The sequence below is a fragment of the Eubalaena glacialis genome, chromosome 10, assembly GCF_028564815.1.
Source record: "Eubalaena glacialis isolate mEubGla1 chromosome 10, mEubGla1.1.hap2.+ XY, whole genome shotgun sequence".
Classification (NCBI taxonomy): Eukaryota; Metazoa; Chordata; class Mammalia; order Artiodactyla; family Balaenidae; genus Eubalaena; species Eubalaena glacialis.
In genome coordinates this window covers 71965775-71989459 of record NC_083725.1, presented here as the reverse complement: position 1 = coordinate 71989459, position 23685 = coordinate 71965775, and the positions used below count along the sequence as shown (strand labels likewise).

The following is a 23685-nucleotide window of genomic DNA, read 5'->3' as shown; positions in this document are numbered from 1 at the left end:
TTTGTTTTCAAAGTCTTTGAGTCTGTTTCTGTTTTGTAAATAAGTTCATTTGTATCATTGTCATTTTTTAGATTCCACATATAAGTGATATCACGTGATACTGGTCTTTCTCTGTCTGACTTTCTTCATTTAGTATGATAATCTCTAGGGCCATCAGGAAAGGCATGAATTTAAATCAGGGAGGTGGAAAGGCTTAAAGTTCTGCCCAGAGTGTGGCATCTTAAGGAAGGTGGAATCAGTGGATCACAGTTGGTGGTCTGTGGAGTAACTGCTTCAGAAGGGGCACTGGGAACAAGACCCAGGGTTGAGCAAAGACAGACGGAAATGTCAAAGGGATGCTGCAGTGGGCTGGAGTTGGTCAGCGGCACAAGGGAGTGGAGGAACAAGAAATAGATACATGCTGAACTCATTTAAAAGTATGCAGGTATAGAAGTGAAAGGGTATAATCCAAGAATAAAAGTGTAGTGACTAAAGCACTAAGATGGGTCCATCTCCCTGATATCTACTTCTCTCTGCTCTATGTGGAGAATAATGTCTAGTCAGATATCTTCCAACTTGACTCTTTATATTAAAAAAGTGTATAAGGGCTGTGCAATGTTGGACAAGAGAAGAGGACAGGGATGAATCCCCAGATCACTGTCACTGGAGAGGATATACCTTATACAATTCATTCAATTTCTTGGGTTGGAGTAAAGTCAAAAGCATCCAGTTCCCCTTCCACTGGGCTGCTGATTTTGGAGAAAATAGTTTTAACGAGCACTATTCATATCCCAAGCGCTGTCTAAATATTTTAAAGTTGTTATATAATATAGTTATCACAATAAACCTGTGAAGTGATATAATATAAAACAGTCCTAAATATGTTTCAACTTGGCTAACAATGTTTAGAGAGATTGCATAACTTTCTCATATTTATTTAGTGATCATTTTACATGTTAGGTCCTGTCTTAACTTTTCTACATTCATTGATTTATTTATTCCTCACCACAACACTGAGTTAGATATTAACATTATCCTCCATTTAACAGTTGGCCAAACTGAGGCATAGAGAGATACAGTGACATGCTCAAAGGCCCCAAAATTAATAAGTGGAGGAAACAGGATTCAAACCCAGGTACTCTAACTTGATTTTTTTATTTTATTTTCTTTTTTCTGTGCACACATGCATTTTTAAATTGAACTATGATTGATTTACAATATTTCAGGTGTGCAGCAAAGTGTTTTGCACATGCATTTCTTTCACTTTCGAAGAATTTATTATTTATTGTTTAAAAAAATTTTTTTAAAAAATTTTTTTTCAAATTCTTTTCCCGTCTAGATTATTACAGAATATTGAGCAGAGTTCCCTGTACTATACAGTAGGTCCTTGTTGGTTATCTATTTTAAATATAACAGTGTGTACATGTCAATCCCAAACTCCCTGTCTATTGCTTCCCCCCACCCTTCCCCTCTGATAACCATAAGTTCGTTCTCTAAGTCTGTGAGTCTGTTTCTGTTTTGTAAATAAGTTCACTTGTATCTTTTTTTTTTAGATTCTGCATATAAGCAATATCATATGATATTTCTCCTTCTCTGTCTGACTTACTTCACTTAGTATGATAATCTCTAGGTCCATTGCTGCAAATGGCATTATTTCATTCTTTTTTATGACTGAGTAATATTCCATTGTGTATATGTCAGATACTCTAACTTTAGACCTGTGTTTTCAATCACCGCCCAAAGTTTTGGATGAAGATTAAACGTACTTCAAATGTTCTCGTCCTTTTCTACTTGGACTCACAGAAGAGAGTTCTCACCATGACACACAGACATCTTTCAAGAACAAGAACTGACTTGGTCTTAATTAAGCCATAGACTCTTATGAGGCAAAAATAAAAATATTAGGAGTTTGGTGCAGTATCAGTATGACAGCTAGTGAGGTTTATCCAAGGCATGGTTATTGCTCATTGACAACTTTTTCCAAAAGTAAAAATATTATCATCTTTCTGGTCTGTTAAGGAGCCTCAGAAATAAGGTATGTTCAATGTGATTATTGATATCTCCAGTTCATCTGACCTTTCCTTAACCTTCCAGTGTTTCCTCCCATGTAAACACATTCCTCTCATATCAGAGGTCTCTGACCATGAAAATTCATCCAGATAGCTATCATACATACTTATTTTTCTCATTTCTGACCTCTGCTCATAATTCATATTGAAATTTTCCCCAAGTGAAGTAGTCTTGGAAGTCGACTTCAAATCTCCTTGGTCCTAGCCCCATAGATGATTGGATTGAGCAAAGGAGGCACCAGCACATAGAGATAAGCCAGAAAGATGTGCACATGTTTGGGGACTCGGTGTTGGCCAAAACAGTGGGTGAGGAAAGAGAAGAAGGCAGGGATGTAGAAGACCAGGATGACCCCAAGATGGGAACCACAGGTACTCAGATCCTTGTGCTGAGAATCACGGGATGGAAGACGAAAGACGGCATGGAGGATAAAGCCATAGGAGACAGAAATGAGAATAGAATCCAGACCCATGGCCAGAAGGGCCACAGTCAGCCCATAGACAATATTGACAGTGATGTTGGCACAGGTCAGTCAAGCAATGCCCATGTGCTCACAGTATGTGTGTGCCATGACATAGTGACCACAATATGGGAGTCGCCTCAGCAAGAAGATGAAGGGGGAGACAACATTTGTGCTCCACAATATACCCACAAGGCCGATTCTGCCTATGACAGTGTGATTGAGGATGGTTGTGTATCTCAGTTGGTTGCAGATAGCTACATATTGATCGAGGGCCATGGCAAGAAGAACTGAGGACTCTAGAGTATAGATAGAATGGACACAAAACATCTGGGCCAGGCAACCAAAGGAAATCTCACCAGCTTGGAACCACAAAATGGCCAGTGTCTTGGGCACAGTGGTGGAGCTGAGAGCCAGGTCAGTGAGTGAGAGGAGGCAAAGGAATAGTTACATGGGTGCGTGAAGGGCACTGTCTGTCACTATGACTAGGATGAGGGCGACATTCCTAGCCAGTGCTACCAGATACAAGGTATGAAAGGAGATGGCGATCCAGATGTGGGCACACTACAGCCCTGGGATACCTGTCAGGAAGAGAGTGGCTGGGAGACTGTCATCATTGATGTTGGAAGCTGGCATTCTGCTTGGCAAATGAAGGGTTCTGTCCAAGGGAGGATGGTACACCTGTCCTGTAACATGTGAGATCTGGTTCATTCACATAAAATGATGATCTTTCTGTCAAATCGTCTTTTTTAGGCTGAGAAAAATATTTATTGTTATTAACTTGTTTAAGAATCTTAAAAGGTTCAATCACATATAATCCATTTTCCATCAGCTAATTCCTATACCCATCAATCATGTTTTGAGTTCCATACCCCAAATACCAAGCTAAGAATTTAAGCATTTGCCCTATCTAACCCTTCTAGACTTCTTTCCCACCACATTCTGCACATCATTTACTTGTCTTTTGTCCATGTACATCTAGGGAAAGTTTGTGCCTCTTTTTAAACTTTTATAGTATTCCCTTTGCCGAAGGAGCCTTTTTCCCTTTATTTTCTTTCTCGCTAGTTTCTAAACATCTGGGCAAATGTCTCTGCCTTCCAGAAGCCTTTCCTCTCTAACCTAGTTCTTTAGTTGTCTTTATTTTTCGTTCATCCACTATTTTCCAAAATCCTATTGAGCTGAGACTGTGTCTTTATCCAATTACAACCTCCACACAACATGTGTCTGTACGTAGACAGTTTGATCAATATTCACTATAAGACTCAATCCTGATAACTCTTAGTAACATAGCATTGACTTCTTGCTTTAATGCCATAATGTTTTGTTTACTTAATCTGTGTTTGTACGGTAACTGCCCAAATATACACCAAATGGCTTATTTTTATGTTTAACCTGAAGTGCCGATAAAGAGGCTAGGCAGTCTGAGTATACTCAAATACCCTGTAACTGAATATCTCCAGTATTTTGAGTACACATGTGGGTACAATGGAAGAAAGCAAGAGATGCAGTAGACATGCTAGCTGGGGAGACAGCACTCCTAACTATAGCAAAGCCAGCTCAAAATCCTACATTCCCACCAGTATAATGGTTGCACGTAATGGCCAGATCAGAATGTCAAGTGCTGATAGAGGGAGGGAGGGAGTAGAGAGTCTTAGAGTCCACCAACAGTAGACATCCTGGAAGAGTGAATACATTTTTGTTGTAGAATGCTAGTATTATATACATCTTCCCTCAGTAACATTTTATACCTAAAAGAATCCTTTGTAGGATGCCTAGAATTTTGAACTTTAGTTCTGAGTCTGTCACAAGAGTGTTACATGACCTTGAGAAAATCCTTTCCCTTCTCTGGCAAGTCTCAATTTATAAAAAGCAGCAATTCTGGAATCCTTGTTTCAGCTTTTCTACCTATTCACTATTTAGCATTGAGTAAGTCCCACAACCTTTTTGAGACTCAATTTTCTTATTTATAAATTGGAAATGGAAACACCTGGCTTACTACTTTGTGGGTGAGAGAGAGTAAAGTATATGGTAGTAATAAGTTTGGACATCAAAAATAATGTTCTCCCCATTTTTACAAGCTCTTGGTCCCATAGCCACATATTGGAGTGATGTGGAGTACAGTAATTGTTGTACCTCTGCCTTAGCAAAATGAAATCCAAGTTCAGAGAAATGAACTGATGTAACCCAGATCACAAAGCATGTTACTGTCAGAACTGAAATTAGGTCTCAGATCTCCTGATTCAAAGTTTGGTGTTTTTCCCTCACTGAACTGTCCATTTATATAGCCAATTCTTTAATTCCCATCTTTTTCTTTCAAGGCACTGTAATATCTATTGCTGCAATAATTACTCATTATTTGGACTCCAAAGAGACAGATAAAAGTGGAAAGCCCCTCTTATTTGCTTGGAAACTTTCACAGATGGCCCCAGCCACTAAAGGAAAGAAGCTTGTGTACCACACAAGAGAGCTAGAGTCACTACATCTTCTCTTCCTCTCTTTACCCCGCCTATTCTTGCCCACAAAGGAAGATTTCAAATGGTTATTGTAAGGAAGCTGCTACTCTGTGAGCATCTGTGGATGTGAGAACCACAAAGATATGTGTAAGCAAGATTGCTTTCCAGGGAAAAGCATAGAAAAAAAGACATTGTGCTGGGGCACCACTCTGGGTGGGATGGGGGAATAATCCCAAATTTGTCTCACTCGGGTTTGTTTCTGGATCACTACAGTGGCTAAGTTTTTGAGGTCTCCCTCTAAGACCTAGACTTCAATCATTGAACTCTGAGTTCTTTCTCTGAACATAGTATTTTCAATTTCAAGGACAAAGCTGTGCGATTGACATGCATTCACAAGTGGAGCACGCTGAGGTTGGAGCTCTGTGACGGGTGCCCTATATGAGTGTGAGGCTACGTGGGAGAGTGTGTGGAGGTTTGTGCAGGTGCCTTGTACCTGAATATAATTTTTTTTTTTCCTAGAGATATGAAAGTTGTTATTTCGTGCAGATTGTGTGTGTGTGTGATTTAGAGGATGATGGGGTCTGAGTGTATAATCTGAAATGTCTGATCTGGTCTCAGTTTTATGTGCTCAGTGAGCCTCTTCGTCTTAGCTCTGGGTTCCAGCCTCCTTAGGTCAATGGGCTTGGTAAGTGCAGTTATTTGTTAACTCTCTGTGACTCTCAGGTATGAAAACCCAAGGGGCTTGCCCTAGGGATTTGATAGAAGCAGGGATAATTGGATACCCACATGCAAAAGACTGAAATTGGACCCTTGTCTCCAACTATATACAAAAATTAACTCAAAATTGATCAAACATCTAAATGTAAAACAAATCTACGACATCTTTAGAAAAAAAAAACTTAGGCGTAAATCTTTGTGTGCCTGTATTAGACAATGGTTTTATGATATGACACACCAAAAGCACAAGTGACCAAGGAAGAAAATAGGTAAATTGGACTTTACAAAAAATAAACTTTTTGCACTTCTAAGGACAGTGTCAAGAAAGTGAAAAGACAACCCACAGAATGGGAGAAAATTTTTGCAAATCATGTATCTGATAAGAATTTTATATGCAAAATATATGAAGCACTCTTACAACTCAACAACAAAAAGACAAATCAATTAAAAATGGATAAATGATTTGAACAGAAATTTCTGCAAAAAGAGATATACAAATAGCGAATAAGCGCAAAAAAAGGTGTTCAACTTCATTAGTCATTTGGGAAATACAAATCAAAACCATTATGAGATATCATGCCACACATTAGGAGGGCTATAAACAAAAACACAGTAAAAAACAAAAACAGAAAATAACAAGTGTTAAAAAAGATGTGGAGAAATTGGATTCTTCATACATTGCTGGTGGAAATGTAAACTGGTAAAACCACTTTGGACAACAGTGTGGCTTTTCTTCAAACAGTTATACATAGAGTTACCAGCAACTCAGAAATTTTACTACTAGGTATATACTGTAAGAACTAAAAACCAATTTTCACACAAAAGCTTGTATAAAAATATTTAAAGAAGCATTATTTCTAATAGTCAAAAAATGAGAACAGTACAAATAGCCATCAACTGGTTAATAAACAAACAAAATAAGGTATATACATACAATATATATATACATACAATGAACTATTGTATCAGGAAAGAAGTACTGGACTTCTTGATCTCTATAATCTCTTTACACACATATCCTATTGGTTCTGTTTATCTGGTGCACCCTGACTAATATTGTTACAATAGTTACAATATTTAAGTAGTCAGAATTAGACTTTAGGATTCCTGGCATGTTCTTTTCGTATGGGAGACCCTGAAATATGTAGGCACTTGGCCCTGCCAACGTACATTGAACCCAACAACCCTCTGCTTATGTCTCTCCTGAGACTTGCCCCCACTCTTTTATATCTATCTGCTTTCCCCTCTTGAAATCTGAGCTCTCTAAAGCAGCAACCTTGTCAATCACTTTTTCCATCCACATTGGACCTAATATAGGCCCTTCATTCAGATAGTGTCTAATGATGTGAGAGCAGTATGAAAAATTAAATGAAAAAATGAATGAATAAATAATAATGAATGAATAAGAGAAGGAAATCATGAGTGAACAAATTAATAGATGAATATATGAACTAATAATGAATTTCCTTAAATCAGAATCTCATATCAGGAAACATTTCCTCCCCCTCTGTGCTCCATAATTCCCTCTATAGAGAGAAATGCAAATTAAAGGTGACATATTTTTTCCCTTATTCTTTTATTCTCCCAGGTTTATTGAGATATAATTGACTTATAACATTGTATAAGTTCAAAGTGTACAATGTGAAGATTTGCTACACATATATATTGTGAAATCTTTACCACAGTAAGGTTACTGAACCCATCCAAAGAGGGGACTTCTTGAGTAAGTGGACTAAACTCAGTCTTAATTTCCTCATCTGTAAAATGGCATCTCTGATTTATCTACCTCATATGTTTATTTTAAGGAGTACATAAAATTAACTGTTCTAAAAATTTTATAATAATACACACAGCTTATTTACTTACTATTTTTATTCAGCAAGAACCAATGTAAAATTCAATGTTTTGCTTCAAAATACCACGTAGCTGCAACTAGAGAGCCCATGCACCGCAACTAAAGAAGCTCGCACACCACAATGAAGACCCAGTGCAGCCAAAATAATAATAAAAAAATCATGTGCATCAGCCATAGTCTATAGAAATATTTTGTCTAAGATTTTCTTGAGCCCTGAGTAGAACTGTTCCATGCCTGCTTTCTGTCTCCACTGTACTTGGAATGTACTTTAATCATATCAGTTAGTTTGGGGAGTTTGTCTCCTCAACTAGATTGTAAGCAACTCATGGGCAGGGACCCTGTCTTATTTATCTTTGTATCCTTCAGTCTCTAACATAGGGCTTGAAATATACAAGACATGCAAAGTAGTGGAGGAATGAGTTAATAAATGATTATATTTGCATATATTTGCATCTCAACCATCTCTATACTTCAGTGAATTACCACATGCTAAAATGTTTTACTCTAAAATAGATCATAATTTTATTAAAGAATAATTTTGCATGAAGATTGTATATTGTTTATTATCTAAATACAGTATGCATTATGGATCTGACCAGAGTAAATAAAAAATAAATTGTACTTGAAATTTTCAAACATGCCATAAATGTATCATACATTTTTATATTGCTCAGACTTTAAATACCCATATCAATTTAAATAGAGTGCTCATACTGTGCCTGACCTTTAATAGGTGATTAAATAAATATTTTTTGAAAGAATGTTGCTGTTTAATGATTTTGGCTCTGTTACAAATATGACTTATAATGAAGTTACTGCCATAATAAGTGGACAATACGCTTTCAGTGCCAGTATTTTTTCTTGCTTCTTTAAATCTGAAGGACTTGGAAGCAACAATTTGGCTCATTTATGTACCTGTGAAAAGCTGTCTGGAAACTTCTGGGCTAATATTTTCCACATCACATTCTATAAATTAAGATACTCAGTATCCTTCCCTTGACCTTAGAAATCTGCCCAGTCTGAAAGAGGATCAGCAGATGATTGCTGGCAACAGTCTTCTTCTATTCAGCCCATTAAATAGGAAGTTCATGACTCTGCCTGGATCTGTAACTTGCCAATATGGAGAAAAAGCTCAGACTCTGTCCCTAGTTCACTGACGAGAACCATAATTACAGCAATACTCTCACGATCACAGGGCTCTGGTCATCCAGGTCATCAGATACATCTGATCTGAGCTCTTGGCTTCTTTAACATCTTCCTGTGATTCAACTTCCACTGTTCATGTAGCCTTATTGGTTTAATATTCCATTCTTTTAGAACTATAAGATGAATTACACCTAGTCTCGTTAAGCAAGATTAGGGTCACCCATCTTTTATGGGTTGGAATTGGGTCCAGGGTCCATCTAGTCTGTGTGTCTGTCTGAGCTGCTGGAAGCGAATGCCAGGATATTTACTTTATGCAACAGAAAGAGAAGACATTTTCCACATCGGTGTTAGTATGTGGAGAGCCTCCTGGACCCACAAGATTGGAGTATAGGGCGTAGGAGGTATTACTGGATTGGATCTGGGTCCTGTGTGGGGTTATTTGACATTTTGCCCTTTTGAATACATAGCTACACAATTCTACACATGTTCTGCACCCATTCTCCTCCTTCAGTGTTTCCTTTTAAGCGCTCATACCTGTGTTCATGTTTTCACATCTGCCAGAAATAACCCTTCTTTGTTCTCTCCCCGTCCAGTCCACTCCCTTCTGCCTGAGGCTCACTGTATTCTTTTCTATTGCTTCTCTAACAAACTATCGCAAATTTAGCAGCTTAAAACAACAAAAATCTCTTATCTCATATTTCTGTAGGTCAGAAATCCTGAAACCCTAAATGTTTAAGGTCTCTGAAAGCTGAAATCAAGGTCACTGCAAGGCTGTGTTTCTTACTGAAGGCTCTGGGAAAGAATCTGCTTCGAAGCTCATTTAAGTTGTTGGTTGAATTCAGTTCCTTGTGAATGTAAGACTGAAGTTTCATTTTCCTTGCCGACTAATAGCCGGGGACTAGTATTTGCTCCTAAAGGCTGTCCACATTACTTCCCATTGTTTTCATTTAGTTCCCTCCACTAATTGTGGGTTGAGTGTTTCCCATGCTCTGAGTCTCTCTCTGACTTCTCCTTCTGCCACATATTTCTGATTCCAGCCTGAGAAAGTTCTGTGCTTTTAAGGGCGCATGTGAGTAAACTGAGTCCACCTGGATAATCCAAAAGGAAAAAAAAATCTTTAAGGCTCATAATTCTAATTATAATCTTCAAAGTCCCTCTTGCCATGAAATGCACATGTACATAGGTTCCAAACATGGACATCTTTGGGAGGATCATTCTTCCTACTGCGTTCATTTTAATAATATTTGCTCATCCTTTGAGAATCAGGAGAGATATTACATGCACCAGAACATCTCCTCTGACTGCTCTAGAATATTGCAAATTCCCTTCCTTTGTTCTGCCCTAAATCCTCCTTGTATCTATTATCATTGCATTCACTGAGCTATTATAAGTGTCTCCTTAGGAGTCTCCCAAACTAGACGATGGATTGTTATTCTCATTCATCTATACATTCCCATGGATACATTTGTGTTTAATGCTGAATGAATGACTTGATTTATAGTTACTTTTGTAAACATACACCTTACACCATAGATGTTTAAGTTAGGGATTGTGACCTTGTCATAAATGAAAAGATAGTATCTTTTTTCATTTGAGAAAATTAAAAAAATAGACTTATAAAAAAGGAACAATAGACAGAGAATTCAGATAAATCCATGCTTGTTGATCAGGGCTTGGGTGACTTCCTGACCTTTTCCCATGACAATTAGTGTGACTATGAGAAGATCTAGGAGTATATTAGGTGATGCACTAAGTCCTTTGGTCTGACTTATGTATGAGTGGGATTCTTGAAAAGCTACTGCATTTTCAGCCTGGTTAGTCTCAGACAAATATTAGGTATCTGAGAGATTCCTTCTAACCCCAACTTCTTTACTGCCCTCCCTGATCTGGTTCAAGTATGCATCTCCTGCTACTAATCATTATTCCTTCCAGCTATATCTGCTAGTATTTTCCTAGAACTGAGTTGTTTAAGCTATTCAAGAATTTATTCTTATTGTATTGTACACTTAGGTTAATATCCACTCCCCATTGTTTTACTTTCAGGACCTGATGTTTGGGATTTAAACATATCCATCTATTAAGTGCTACATGGCAACAAATAGGCTAAATGCCTTTGCCTGACTTCTATTGCTTAGTCATCCCAATCATTCTATGATTTAAGTATAATTATAACCTACTTTAAAGGTAAAGAAACGAGGCTGTATGTGGGTTAGAAACTTTCTCAAGGCAAGTGGACTCAAGCTCAGGTCCATCAAGCTCAAAACCTTATCAGCTAATCCTCATTACCTATGTTGTCTCCCTAGTAGGTGTCCAATAAACATTTGTGAAGAAGGCACTAGTGTACACTAACACTTTCTTAATCAGGGCAAATACTTTATAATTTGACCTATAATTATGCTATGTGTGTGGTCAGCCACAGTGTAGCATTTCACATGTTCTAGTAAATCCAAATGCTTAATTTATATGGGTCTTAAGCACTCTTTATAGGACACAGCATTTCTTGTCGATATTGATCATAGTTATATAGTGGAAAGGGCATAAACTAAGCTAGAAGACCTAGGTTTAGATATTCTGCCACTAGCAAGCTGTATAAAGTTGAGAGGTCTCTTTTCCTTTCCAGGCTCTAATGACCTCTTCTATAAAGCGAGGGGCTAGATAACAATATTCTCACATGTCCCTTCCAGTTCTGCTCATTCCTGCTCCTACATATCTCCATGGGCAATGAACTACTAGGTCAGAGAGGGCAGAACACTGTAGATGCCCCATATTCCCAGCAGTCCGTGAGCTCCTGAGCTGATACATACTCAAGGGACTTCCTGGATGCAGCCTTATATTGCTAAGGCTAGGGAGTTGGCAGAGGTAACTGGGGGCTGTGGGCAGGGCATGCTGGGGCCCCCATACAGCTCTTGCTCTCTCTGCACCTTCCTTGCACAGAGCTCTCTCAGGTGGGTAGAGTGGAGTATCAGACACTCCAAACTCCGACCCCAAGGCACTCTGACCCAGCTTAGAAATCCTGAGTGTTATAATATGACAAACTGAAGAAGGAAAGGCTGTCCCTAATTGGAGTCAGTTTTTTTTTTTTCCCTACATGTTTTCACATTTATCATCTTTCTGGTTCTATATTTTCTATTTGTTGCTCTTATTCTCTGAAATGCTACCATGCTTTCTGTTTCAGACATTACTTTCTCAGCAGGGATACTCATCAGGCTGCAGTTTGAATGTAGATATCTTGGTATAAATAAGCACCCCCTACACTTTTCTCAGAATAAACTGGTATGGGAGCAGTCTGTAAAAAGACACTGGCTGCTTTGGAAGCCACTTGGAAAGACCCAAGTTTTACTAAAAAAACCCCTCCAAATCAACGGTGTTTGTATATTGCATACAGAGGCAAACAGAAACATTTAGAAACAGCTTGCAGATAGGGAAAATGAAGAGATTCTATGAATCTGGAATGGAGAAAAAAATGCATCCTGAGAAGAAAAGATAGAGGAGTCCTAATGCAGATGGAGGAACAAAGGCAGATGAAAGGCTGGAGGTGAGGGTTTAAAGCAGGTTTAGAACTCAGAGTTGCAAAGTATTTGGTCCTAAGAGTTTTCATAAAAGTTTACTTTTGTATCTTTACAACCTCATTAGCAAAGTTCCTTAGCCTCTCCAATTTACAACAGAGAGAATCAAAACCCAGAAGGGATCAGTGACTTATTGAGTGCATTTCCTGTGCTAGGCCTTGCACTGAGCACAGAAGGGACTAAAACAATGAATCAGAGTCAGAGCTGAGTTCTTGGAGCTGGTGAGTCGGGAGGGAAGATAAGATTCATGACTCAGTAGGAATTATTATAGCTGCATAATAGGAAGCTATAATGCAGAACAGGCAGAGAAACGGGCACAAAAGGAGATGCGAACCTACAGCTATGAGAGTGGTCGGGGAGAAGAGAAGTTACCTCCACTGGCAATGACCAAATTTTCATGGAGGAGAGAGGGCATCATTGATCCTGGGCCCCGGAAGATGGACTGAATGGGTGTGTTCACATGTTCTGGGCAACTCTGGGAGCTGGGGAGCTGTAGTTCATGTTTGAATAACAGCAAATAAACCAATCTGGGTATGTGAGGTACAAGTAAGGAAATTTTGAGAATTGAGACCAGAAATATCGATTTAGTACTGACCACAGAGGGCCTTTAACTCTAGGCTCATGAGTTTGGATTTGACGCTTTGGTAATGAGGGGGCATTCAAGGTTTCTAATCAGAACAATGCCATTTTCAGATTTGCCCTTTGAAAATATTAGTCCTATTCCAGGTTAGAAAATGAAATAGAGGTATAGGATTCATGAGGAGGGCATTATTATGGTATAAAACTGAGATTTCTTGGATCTGAATGTGAGACTGTAAGTGGAAGGAAATGGAAAAAGCTGCTGGCGGAGGCACTTAGGAGTCAGTATTTACACTGGTTGTTGCCCCGTTAATGTAGTAGGAAAAGGAAAGGAAGAGTCAATGCGATGTTTGGATTTTGAGTCTCAATCTCAGGCATAATGATAGTATTATTCAAAGAGATGGAGAACACAGATAAGAGCCAATTCCACGGTATAGAGAACTGATTATTAATCCTGTGGCTTTCAGGAGCTAGGTGCTATTCAGTTCTGAAGGAAATTATTTAGAAAAGACTTTCAGTAAATTAAGTTATTCATGGAGAAAAATAATGCCACAAGATAAATGGATAGAAGAATGAAAAGATGGGTGGAAATATGGGGGTCTAGTGCGTCTTGGTGAATGACTGGAAGGTTATCTCTGTGGATGGATATCTTTCTGTCTGGATGAATGGAAGGAAGAACTGGGAGACTATATAGGAGTAAGAAAGCCAGGGAGTCATGATAAGGTAGTCAATGTTCAATAGAGCAAGAGAGTGGAAAGAGGAAAATTTTATGGCTTGATAAACAAGTGGAATGCTCAGGAAGAAGGCAGAATAGTCAAGGAAGTAGTCATCAAGAGAATTTTGTCTTAAGTCTTGAACAAAGTGATGCCTGTAGATTGATAACAAGTTCATAGCTGTGAACGTGAGAAAGAGCACCATGGCGACAGGCACAGGTACAGAGGAAGGCAGTGTGACCTGTTTAGCCAGCTGGATAAACTGAAAAATCTCAGACAATTCCAGAAATCATGGGGACAATAAGAGGCAAGGATGGGTGATTTGGTGAGCCAAATTGATTAATGCTATAAAGTGAAGGACTGGATGGCATAGGAGAGTCTTAAAATATTAGGCGTAGGTCATGAATTAACTCTCTGTCTGTCTTCTCTACAGGATAGTGGTCCTACAATCTAAGCATTTGTCCCTGCATGAGACATAATCCCCACAACAGCTCAGAGTTGCCAACTTTCACCCTGACAGGGCTCCCAGGGCTGGAGACCTCCCAACACTGGATGTTTTTGCTCTTTGGTACCCTCTACATTGTTTCCATTGTGGGCAATGCCCTTATCCTTTTCATTGTCAAGGAGGAGCATAGCTTGCATCAGCCTATGTACTTCCTGTCCCTGTCTCAGTTAATGATCTAGGTGTGTCTTTCTCCACACTGCCCACTGTGTTAGCCACATTTTGCTTTGATTTAAGGAAGATCAGCTTTGGTTCTTGCATGGCTCAAATGTTTTTTATCCACTTCTTCTCTTTCATGGAGTCTGGGGTCTTGCTGATTATGAGCTTTGACTGCTATGTGGCCATCTGTAACGCACCACGCGATGCCATCGTGCTCACAGATACCCGTGTTGTACGCATGGGCTTGCCTGTTATCATCCGCAGCTTCTGCATGGTTTGCCCACTGCCTTTCCTTCTGAAGAGGTTGCCCTTCTGCAACGCCAATGTACTGTCCCATGCCTACTGTCCGCATCCAGATCTGATCCTCCTTCCCTGCGGTGACATTACCATCAATAATATTTTTGGTCTCTTCATTGTCATTTCTACCTTTAGCCTGGACTCTGCACTCATTCTCCTCTCCTATGTGCTCATACTGTGCTCTGTACTCACCATTGCATCCCAGGAGGAATGGTTAAAGACACTCAGCACGTGTGTGTCACACATGTGTGCTGTGCTCATCTTCTAAGAGACCAGCAACTTAAAAGCACCTTGTATATATAGAGACTGCTTTATCAAAACCTCATGGGAAATGCAAACCAAAAAATTACAACAGATACACACACAAAAAGGAAAAAGCAACCCAAACACAAAAGATGGTCATCAAACCACATGAGAAGAGAACAAAAGAGGAAGGGAAGAAAAAAGACTTACAAAAACAAACCCAAAACAATTAAGAAAATGGCAATAGGAACATACATATCAATAATTACCTTAAATGTAAATGGATTAAATGCTCCAACCAAAAGACATAGACTGGCTGAATGGATACAAAAACAAGACCTGTATATATGCTGTCTACAAGAGACCCACTTTAGACCTAGGGACACATACAGACTGAAAGTGAGGGGATGGAAAAAGATATTCCATGCAAATGGAAATCAAAAGAAAGCTGGAGTAGCAATTCTCATATCAGACAAAATAGGCTTTAAAATAAAAACTGTTGCAAGAGATAAGGAAGGACACTATATAATGATCAAAGGATCAATCCAAGAAGAAGATATAATAATTATAAATATATATGCACCCAACATAGGAGCACCTCATAAGGCAAATGCTAACAGTCATAAAAGGGGAAATCGACAGTAACACAATAATAGTGGGGGACTTTAACACCCCACTTATGCCAGTGGATAGATCATCCAGACAGAAAATTAATAAGGAAACACAAGCCGTAAATGACACATTAGATCAGATAGGCTTAATTGATATTCATAGGACATTCCATTTGAAAGCATCAGAATACACTTTCTTCTCAAGTATATATGGAACATTCTCCAGGATAGATCACATCTTGGGTCAGAAATCAAGCCTCGGTATATTTAAGAAAATTGAAATCATATCAAGCATCTTTTCCAACCACATTGTTATGAGATCAGAAATCAATTACAGGAAAAAAAAATACTGTAAAAAACACAAGCACATGGAGACTAAACAATATGCTACTAAATAACTAATGGATCACTGAAGAAATCAAAGAGGAAATCAAAAAATATCTAGAGACAAATGACAATGAAAACACAATGACCCAAAATCTAAGGGATACAGAAAAAGGAGTTCTAAGAGGGAAGTTTATAGCAATACAATCTTACCTCAAGAAACAAGAAAAATCTCAAATAAACAACCTATCCTTACACCTAAAGCAACTAGAGAAAGAAGAACAAACGAAACCCAAAGTTAGTAGAAGGAAAGAAATCATAAATATCAGAGCAGAAATAAATGAGACAAAGAAAACAATAGCAAAGATCAATGAAGCTAAAGGCTGGTTCTTTGGGAAGATAAACAAAACTGATAAACCTTTAGCCAGATTCATCAAGAAAAAAAGGGAGAGGACTGAAATCAATAAAATTAGAAATGAAAAAGGAGAAGTTACAACGAACACCACAGAAATACTAAGGATCATAAAAAAGTACTACAAGCAACTATAAGCCAATAAAATGGACAACTTAGAAGACATGGACAAATTCTTGGAAAGGTACAACCTTCCAAGACTGCACCAGGAAGAAATAGAAAATATGAACAGACCAACCACAAGCAATGAAATTGAAACTGTGATTAAAAATCTTCCAACAAAAAAAAGTCCAGCACCAGGATGGCTTCACAGGCGAATTCTATCAAACATTTAGAGAAGAGTTAACACCTGCCCTTCTGAAATTCTTCCAAAAAGTTGCAGAGGAAGGCATATTCCCAAGATCATTCTACAAGGCCACCATAACCCTGATACCAAAACCAGACAAAGGTATCACACACCCAAAAAAATTATAGACCAATATCACTGATGAACATAGATTCAAAAATCCTCAATAACATACTAGCAAACCAAATGCAACAACTCATTAAAAGGATCATACACCATGATCAAGTGGGATTTATCCCAGTGATTCAAGGAGTCTTCAATATATGCAAATCAAATGATGTGATACACCATATTAACAAATTAAAGAATAATTTGAAGAATAAAAGAAGAATTTAATGAAGAATAAATATTCAATATTTATTGAAGAATAAAAACCTATGATCATCTCAATAGATGCAGAAAAAGGTTTTGACAAAATTCAGCACTAATTTATAATAAAAACTCTCCAGAAAGTGGGCATAGAGGGAACCTAACTCAACATAACAAAGGCCATATATGACAAACCCACAGCAAATATCATTCTCAATGGTGAAAAACTGAAAACATTTACTCAAATATCAGGAATAAGACAAGGATGTCCACTCTCACCACTATTATTCAACATAGTTTTAGAAGTCCTAGCCGTGGCAATCAGAGAAGAAAAAGAAATAAAAGGAATCCAAATTGGAAAAGAAGTAAAACTGTCACTATTTACAGATGACATGATACTATACTTAGAAAATTCTAAAGATGCTACCAGAAAACTACTGGAGTTTATCAATGTATTTGGTAAAGTGGCAGGATATAAAATGAATGCACAGAAATCTCTTGCATTCCTATATACTAACAACGAAAGATCAGAAAGAGAAATCAAGGAAACAATCCCATTTACCATCGCATCAAAAAGAATAAAATACCTAGGAATAAACCTACCTAAAGAGGCAAAAGACCTGTATGCAGAAACTATAAGACACTGATGAAAGAAATCAAAGATGACACAAACAGATGAAGAGATACACCATGTTCTTGGATTGGAAGAGTCAATTTTGTGAAAATGACTATACTACCCAAAGCAATCTACAGATTCAATGTAATCCCTATCAAATTACCAATGGCATTTTTCACAGAATTAAAACAAAAAAACGATTTTTTGTATGGAAACACAGAAGACCACGAATAGCCAATGCAATCTTGAGAAAGAAAAATGGAGCTGGAGGAATCAGGCTCCCTGACTTCAGACTATACTACAAAGCTACTGTAATCAAGACAGTATGGTACTGGCACAAAAACAGAAATATAGATCAATGGAACAGGATAGAAATTCCAGAGATAAACACACACACCTATGGTCACCTAGTCTATGACAGACGAGGCAAGAATATATAATTGAGAAAAGACAGTCTCTTCAATAAGTGCTTCTGGGAAAACTGCACAGCTACATGTAAACAAATGAAATTAGAACACTCCTTAACACCATACACAAAAATAAACTCAAAATGAATTGAAGACCTAAATGTCAGGCCAACATAGGAAAACATAGGCAGAACACTCTTTGACATAAATCGCAGCAAGATCTTTTTTGACCCACCACCTAGAGTAATGAAAATTAAAACAAAAATAAATAAATGGGGCCTAATTAAACTTAAAAGCTTTTGCACAGCAAAGGAAACCATAAACAAAATGAAAAGATGACCCTCAGAATGGGAGAAAATATTTGCAAATGAAACAACTGACAAGGGATTAATCTCCAAAATATACAAACAGCTCATACAGCTCAATATCAAAAAAAAAAAAAAAAAAACCCAATCATAAAATGGGCAGAAGATCCAAATAGACATCTCTCCAAAGAAGACATACAGATGGCCAACAAACACATGAAAAATGCTCAACATCACTAATTATTAGAGAAATGAAAATCCAAACTACAATGAGGCATCACCTCACACTGGTCAGAATGGCCATCATCAAAAAATCTAGAAACAATAAACGCTGGAGAGGGTGTGGAGAAAAGGGAACCAGCTTACACTGTAGGTGGGTATGTAAACTGGTAGAGCCACTATGGAGAACAATATGGAGGTTCCTTAAAAAACTGAAAATAGAGCTACCATATGACCCAGCAATCCCACTCCTGGGCATATATCCAGAGAAAACCATAATTCGAAAAGATAAATGCACCCCAATGTTCATTGCAGCACTATTTACCATAGGCAGGACATGGAAGCAACCTAAATGTCCATCAACAGAGGAATGGATAAAGAAGATGTGGTAATATATACAATGGAATATTACTCAGCCATCAAAAAGAATGAAATAATGCCATTTGTAGCAACATGAATGAACCTAGAGATTGTCCTACTAAGTGAAATAAGTCAGAGAAAGACAAATATCATATATTACTTATATGTGGAATCTAAAAATGGTAGAAATGAACTTACTTACACAATGGAAATAGAGTCACAGATGTAGAAAAGAAACTTACAGTTACCTGGGGGTCAGGGGTGGTGGAGGGATAAATTGGGAGATTGGCATTGACTTATACACATTACTCTATATATTCAATAAGACAGATAACGAATAAGGACTTACTGCATAGCACAGGGAACTCTACTCAATACTCTGTAATGACCTATACGGGAAAAGAATCTAAAAAAGAGTGGATATATGTATATGTATAACTGATTCACTTTGATGTACACCTGAAACTAACACAACATTGTAAATCAACTGTACTCCAATAAAAATTAAAAACAAAAAGACCCACACCAGCAAAAACATTGATTCATTGACAGCTCAAAAAGTCCTTAGCATTTTTTGGCATAAAGTATTTTTTAATTAAAGTATGTACATTTTTAAAGACATAATGGTATTACACACTTAATAGACTATAGTATAGTCTATTAACATAACTTAGATACTCTGGGAAACCAAAATATTTGTGTGGGTAGCTTTACTGTGATATTTGCTTTTTTGTGGTAGTCTGGAACAAAACCCCCAATATTTCTCTGACATATGCCTATATTTCAAAAAATACTATAAATTTGAAACGTCATTAGAAATATAGCTATCATCTAACTCTGTTCCCTCTGCCTATGTATATTGATGACACATTTCTTTTTGCTCCCCCTTATGCCTTATGTTATTTGCCTGACCTTTTTAGATTGAAGGCAAGGATGTGTCATTTTGGTTTATGTATTCTTAAGATATAACATTACCCCTGGAATTAAATGACTAAGTGATATATGTTTGCTGAAATTTCTGAGTACAAACATAAGAGCCTCCAAACTATTTCTAAGTCTCTAAACTTTTTAAAATTTTTATTTTATATTGGAGTATAGTTGATTAACAATGTTGTGTTAGTTTCAGGTGTACAGCAAAGTGATTCAGTTATACCTATACATGTATCTATTCTTTTTCAAATTCTTTTCCCATTCAGGTTATTACAGAATATTGAGCAGAGTTATTAAGGATCCTGACACATTACCTAAAGATTTGGAAAAAAGAATAAACTGAATTTTTATAAATAATTAAAGTAACTGAATGTTTGAAAATTTGGATAATTATAATAATATAACAACAATTAGTATAAGAGCAGCTAATGAATACTTAAGCCATGATATGTCTCAGGAAGTGTCCTAAGCACTTCCTAAGCGTAATAATTATCATTGACATACTGAAAATAAAATTAAGGCAAAGAAAGTTTAAGTGACCTGTCCCAAATCACACAGTTAGTAAGTTTTCAAATTATATTTTGAATCCAAATTTGCCTAACTCACAACCCTTGAGGGAGAAAAATGCAATATTTGTGCTTTCTTAAAAAAAAGGATTGCTGATTATACTGGGGAGAAGGATATAAAAAATTTTTTAAACTGTTCTGTAAAGAAAAACACTAGTATTGTTTTATTATAGAATAAGTAAACTGAGTTACCTTTTGTCATTATACTTCCCTAACTCTAAGTTTATTTAAATTTACAATTACTGGTAAAAAAAAAAAAAAAAAAAAAAAAGACACAGTATATGATAGAGAATATTGCTGGTAAGTTCCTGGTTCAGTGTTTTATATGATGAATACTTCATAAAGAGAATTTGCTCCCAATAATTTTTCCCTTTCGAAAGAATTCCAGAAATTCTCTGTCGAAAGCATCTCTAGAGAAACTATTTGCACAAAGCTTTTTGTTTTTTAGGTTGGTTGGTTTTGTTTTGTTTTTGGTTTGCTTTTGCTCAGGTTTTCTTTGGAAAGTCAGCTTGGAACCTCTGTGCACTTCTTTTTGTCCCTTATCTAGATGTGGTCCAGAGCAGTACATGCCACACAAATCTTCCTTGCTTCTGTCCCTTGGGATCCTGTAAACAAAGAAGATACATCCTTCCCTGAGGACCTGTAGGAGCCTATATGAATCCTTCTACTCAGCAGGGTGAGAAGTTCTACAGAAAGCTGAAGGCACTGGCAAGCAGAGACAGGTGAGGTACATGGTCATAGAATACAGAAAAGATGAGATAGGAAGTGAGGCTAAACAGGAAGACTTATTTCTGTGAACTGAACAAAGAAATATGCACCATCTAGCTTTGGCTTCATCATCTTCTGCTCTCTCTGGGTAGAAAGACTCATTACAATTATCAAGGAGGAAGAAATTTTCCTCTACCCTTCTAGGTTCTTCTGGTTGGTCTAAAAATTAAATTGATATGAGACAGATTAACAGGAAAAAAAAATCCCCTGAAAGTTTAATAACATGTATGGGAGAGACCAGGAAAACTAAGCTACCCTTTGAAGTGGCCAAAACCCTCACCTTAAATACCATCCTCGGCTAAAGACAAAAGAGGACTTTGAGGGTTGGGAGAGTCAAATATGGGAGGTTACCAGGAAAAACACAGTTAGCAAGGGTGGGGTTGTAGTTGCTATGGGGATTTAAGTCATTGCCTCTGCATTGATAATAGTTTCTAGAGATTTGGTCATCCCCCTCTTCCTGGTACAGCTAGGGAGACACTGTTACAAATGGAGATTTCCCTTATAAATGTAAATGTTTCTTACAAAAGGGTAACTCCTACTTGGTTTTCAGAATTTCTCCCATGTCTGCTATGCCTTAGAAAATAATATGCCAAAGAGATGTATTATGGGGTGGCAAATTCTGCTCCTGTACAATATATGCAGTTGACCCTTGAACAACTCAGGTTTGAATTGCATGAATCTACTTATACATGAATTTTTTTCAATAAATACATACAATAGTACTACACAATCCAGGGTGGTTGAATCCATGGATGGGGAACCAAGGATATGTAGAGCTGACTGGAAAGTTATACATGGATTTTCAACTGCATGGTGGTTGATGCCCTTAAATCCCACATTGTTCAAGGCTTAACCGTATATTGTATAGATCTAACATGTTAGAAACACAGATCTAACATGAAAAAACTAGCTAAGAAGGGACCAAACAGTGTAAAAAAATCATTCAGTTCTGTAGTTGGCCTAAATGATTTTGCATTATACTGAATGAATTATTTAATAACAATTAAATCCCTCATTACCAAGCAACAAATTTTATTTTTATGCAAAGTTGTTGCTAGCCTGGTAATATACCTCCTTGTGTTTGCCTTCCCTTTTTCCATGTTCTTTCTTTCCTCTCCTTCATTTTTGTTACCTTCAGATTATATCCTCCAATAAAGCATTATTGTAGGCTTTTTCTCAAGTTTTGTTCTAAAACATTCAGACTTATTTTGGGTTCTGGGACCCAATTCCACTTTGTGGGGAGAAATTCTTGGACACCAGCTGAGTGTCCTAGAATTCAACTCGATTCTGACACAGTCCTCCTGGAGATAGCGTCAGATCCCACAGTTTTAAGTCTCAGTCCCATGAGACCACCCTCCACTTCCAACTGCAAGCCCAGGTTGCCACCCATGCTTCTAACCAACCGGCTACAGATTGGAGGTTCCAACAACCCCTTCATCTCAGGATGCCAATTAAAAGTCCAGGTGGTTACTTGTACTTCTGACTGACTGGCTACAAATCAGAGGTTCCCACAACCCCGTCTTTGGGTTCAATCAATTTGCCAGATGAGAACTCAGAGGAACATTTTACTTACTATATCACCCATTTATTATACAATAATGTAATTCAGGAACAGCCAGATGAAAGAAATATAGAGCATGGTGTGAGGACAGGAAGTGGAGCTTCCATGCTCTCCCTGAGCGAGCTCGCCACTCTCTCAGCACCTCCACATGTTCACCAACCTGGAAGCTCTCTGAACTCCCTCCCTTTGTGTTTTTCTTTATGACGTCTTCATTACATAGGCATGACTGATCAAATCATTGGCTATCTGTGATTAATTCAACCTCCAGCCCCTGTCCGTTCCTTGGAGGTCAGGGGGATGACACTGAAAATTCCAACCCTCTAACCACATGCTTGATTCTTCTGGTAACCAGCCCTCCATCCTTAGATGGGGTCCAAAAGTCATCTCATTATCAACAAAAGACACCATATGCTCTCATCACTTAGCAAATTCCCAGGGTTTTAGCTCTGTGCCAGAAATGGAAATAAAGACCAAACATATATTTCTGATTATAAATCACAATATCACAGTGACCTAAAGGGTATAGCCAATGTGGCTTCAATCCTGCATGAATTGTAAAGAAAAATGAAAATAAAAACATTTAATAGATTCCTGAACACGTTATCTTCTGAACAAGTTGACTGATTCATGAACTTTAAGGCTTTTATCTAAAACAAATTAAATTTGGATTCTCTAATTGTTCATGATCTGCTGTGGTATTTCCATTATTAACACTAAAGTCACCTGTTGGAAATAGTGAGTTATTATTTTTTCCCTCAATTTATAACATCAGCATCTTTAGGTACTGTTATCACTACCTACTGAGGTACCTCTGCCTCTGGTCACTCTGTTAATTCTTTACGATGGAATTTTATACCTCTAGGCTATAACTCAGGTTCTTACAGTTTGGTCAGTTTCCCTACTAAAATATTAAAATCCTATATTCACATTTTCTTTTGAATGTTTGTATTTTATTAAAAAAAAAACCATGAATATAAAAGACCCTGGTTCCTGGGAAAAGCCTATGAGAACTGAGGAATAAACATCAGAACATCAGAATGTGGTGTGCACGTCACAGTCATGTGCTAGTGCCCTGTATATACTAGAAATGCGGGGAAATAAATCCAGAACAAGGTTCTTACTTCAATATCCATGGTGGTCTATAGCTAGGGCCAGCAAAAGGGAGGGTTCAATCACTATTCTGATCACTAAGTGCGTCTGAAAAAGGCAGCCCCC

At 37.6% G+C, this 23685-nt stretch overlaps 1 protein-coding gene and 1 pseudogene across 1 annotated transcript; one reads left to right on the top strand and one right to left on the bottom strand.

Annotated features, from left to right (window-relative positions):
• Positions 1 to 2188: 2188 nt before the first annotated feature.
• On the bottom strand, positions 2189 to 3154 carry LOC133099331 (olfactory receptor 52D1-like; annotated as a pseudogene).
• Positions 3155 to 14003: 10849 nt separating this feature from the next.
• Positions 14004 to 14761, top strand: LOC133099330 (olfactory receptor 51I1-like). The gene is given in 2 exon segments (XM_061202919.1): positions 14004 to 14199; positions 14202 to 14761. Coding segments are annotated over 2 exon segments (756 nt in total).
• The last annotated feature ends 8924 nt before the right edge of the window (positions 14762 to 23685 follow it).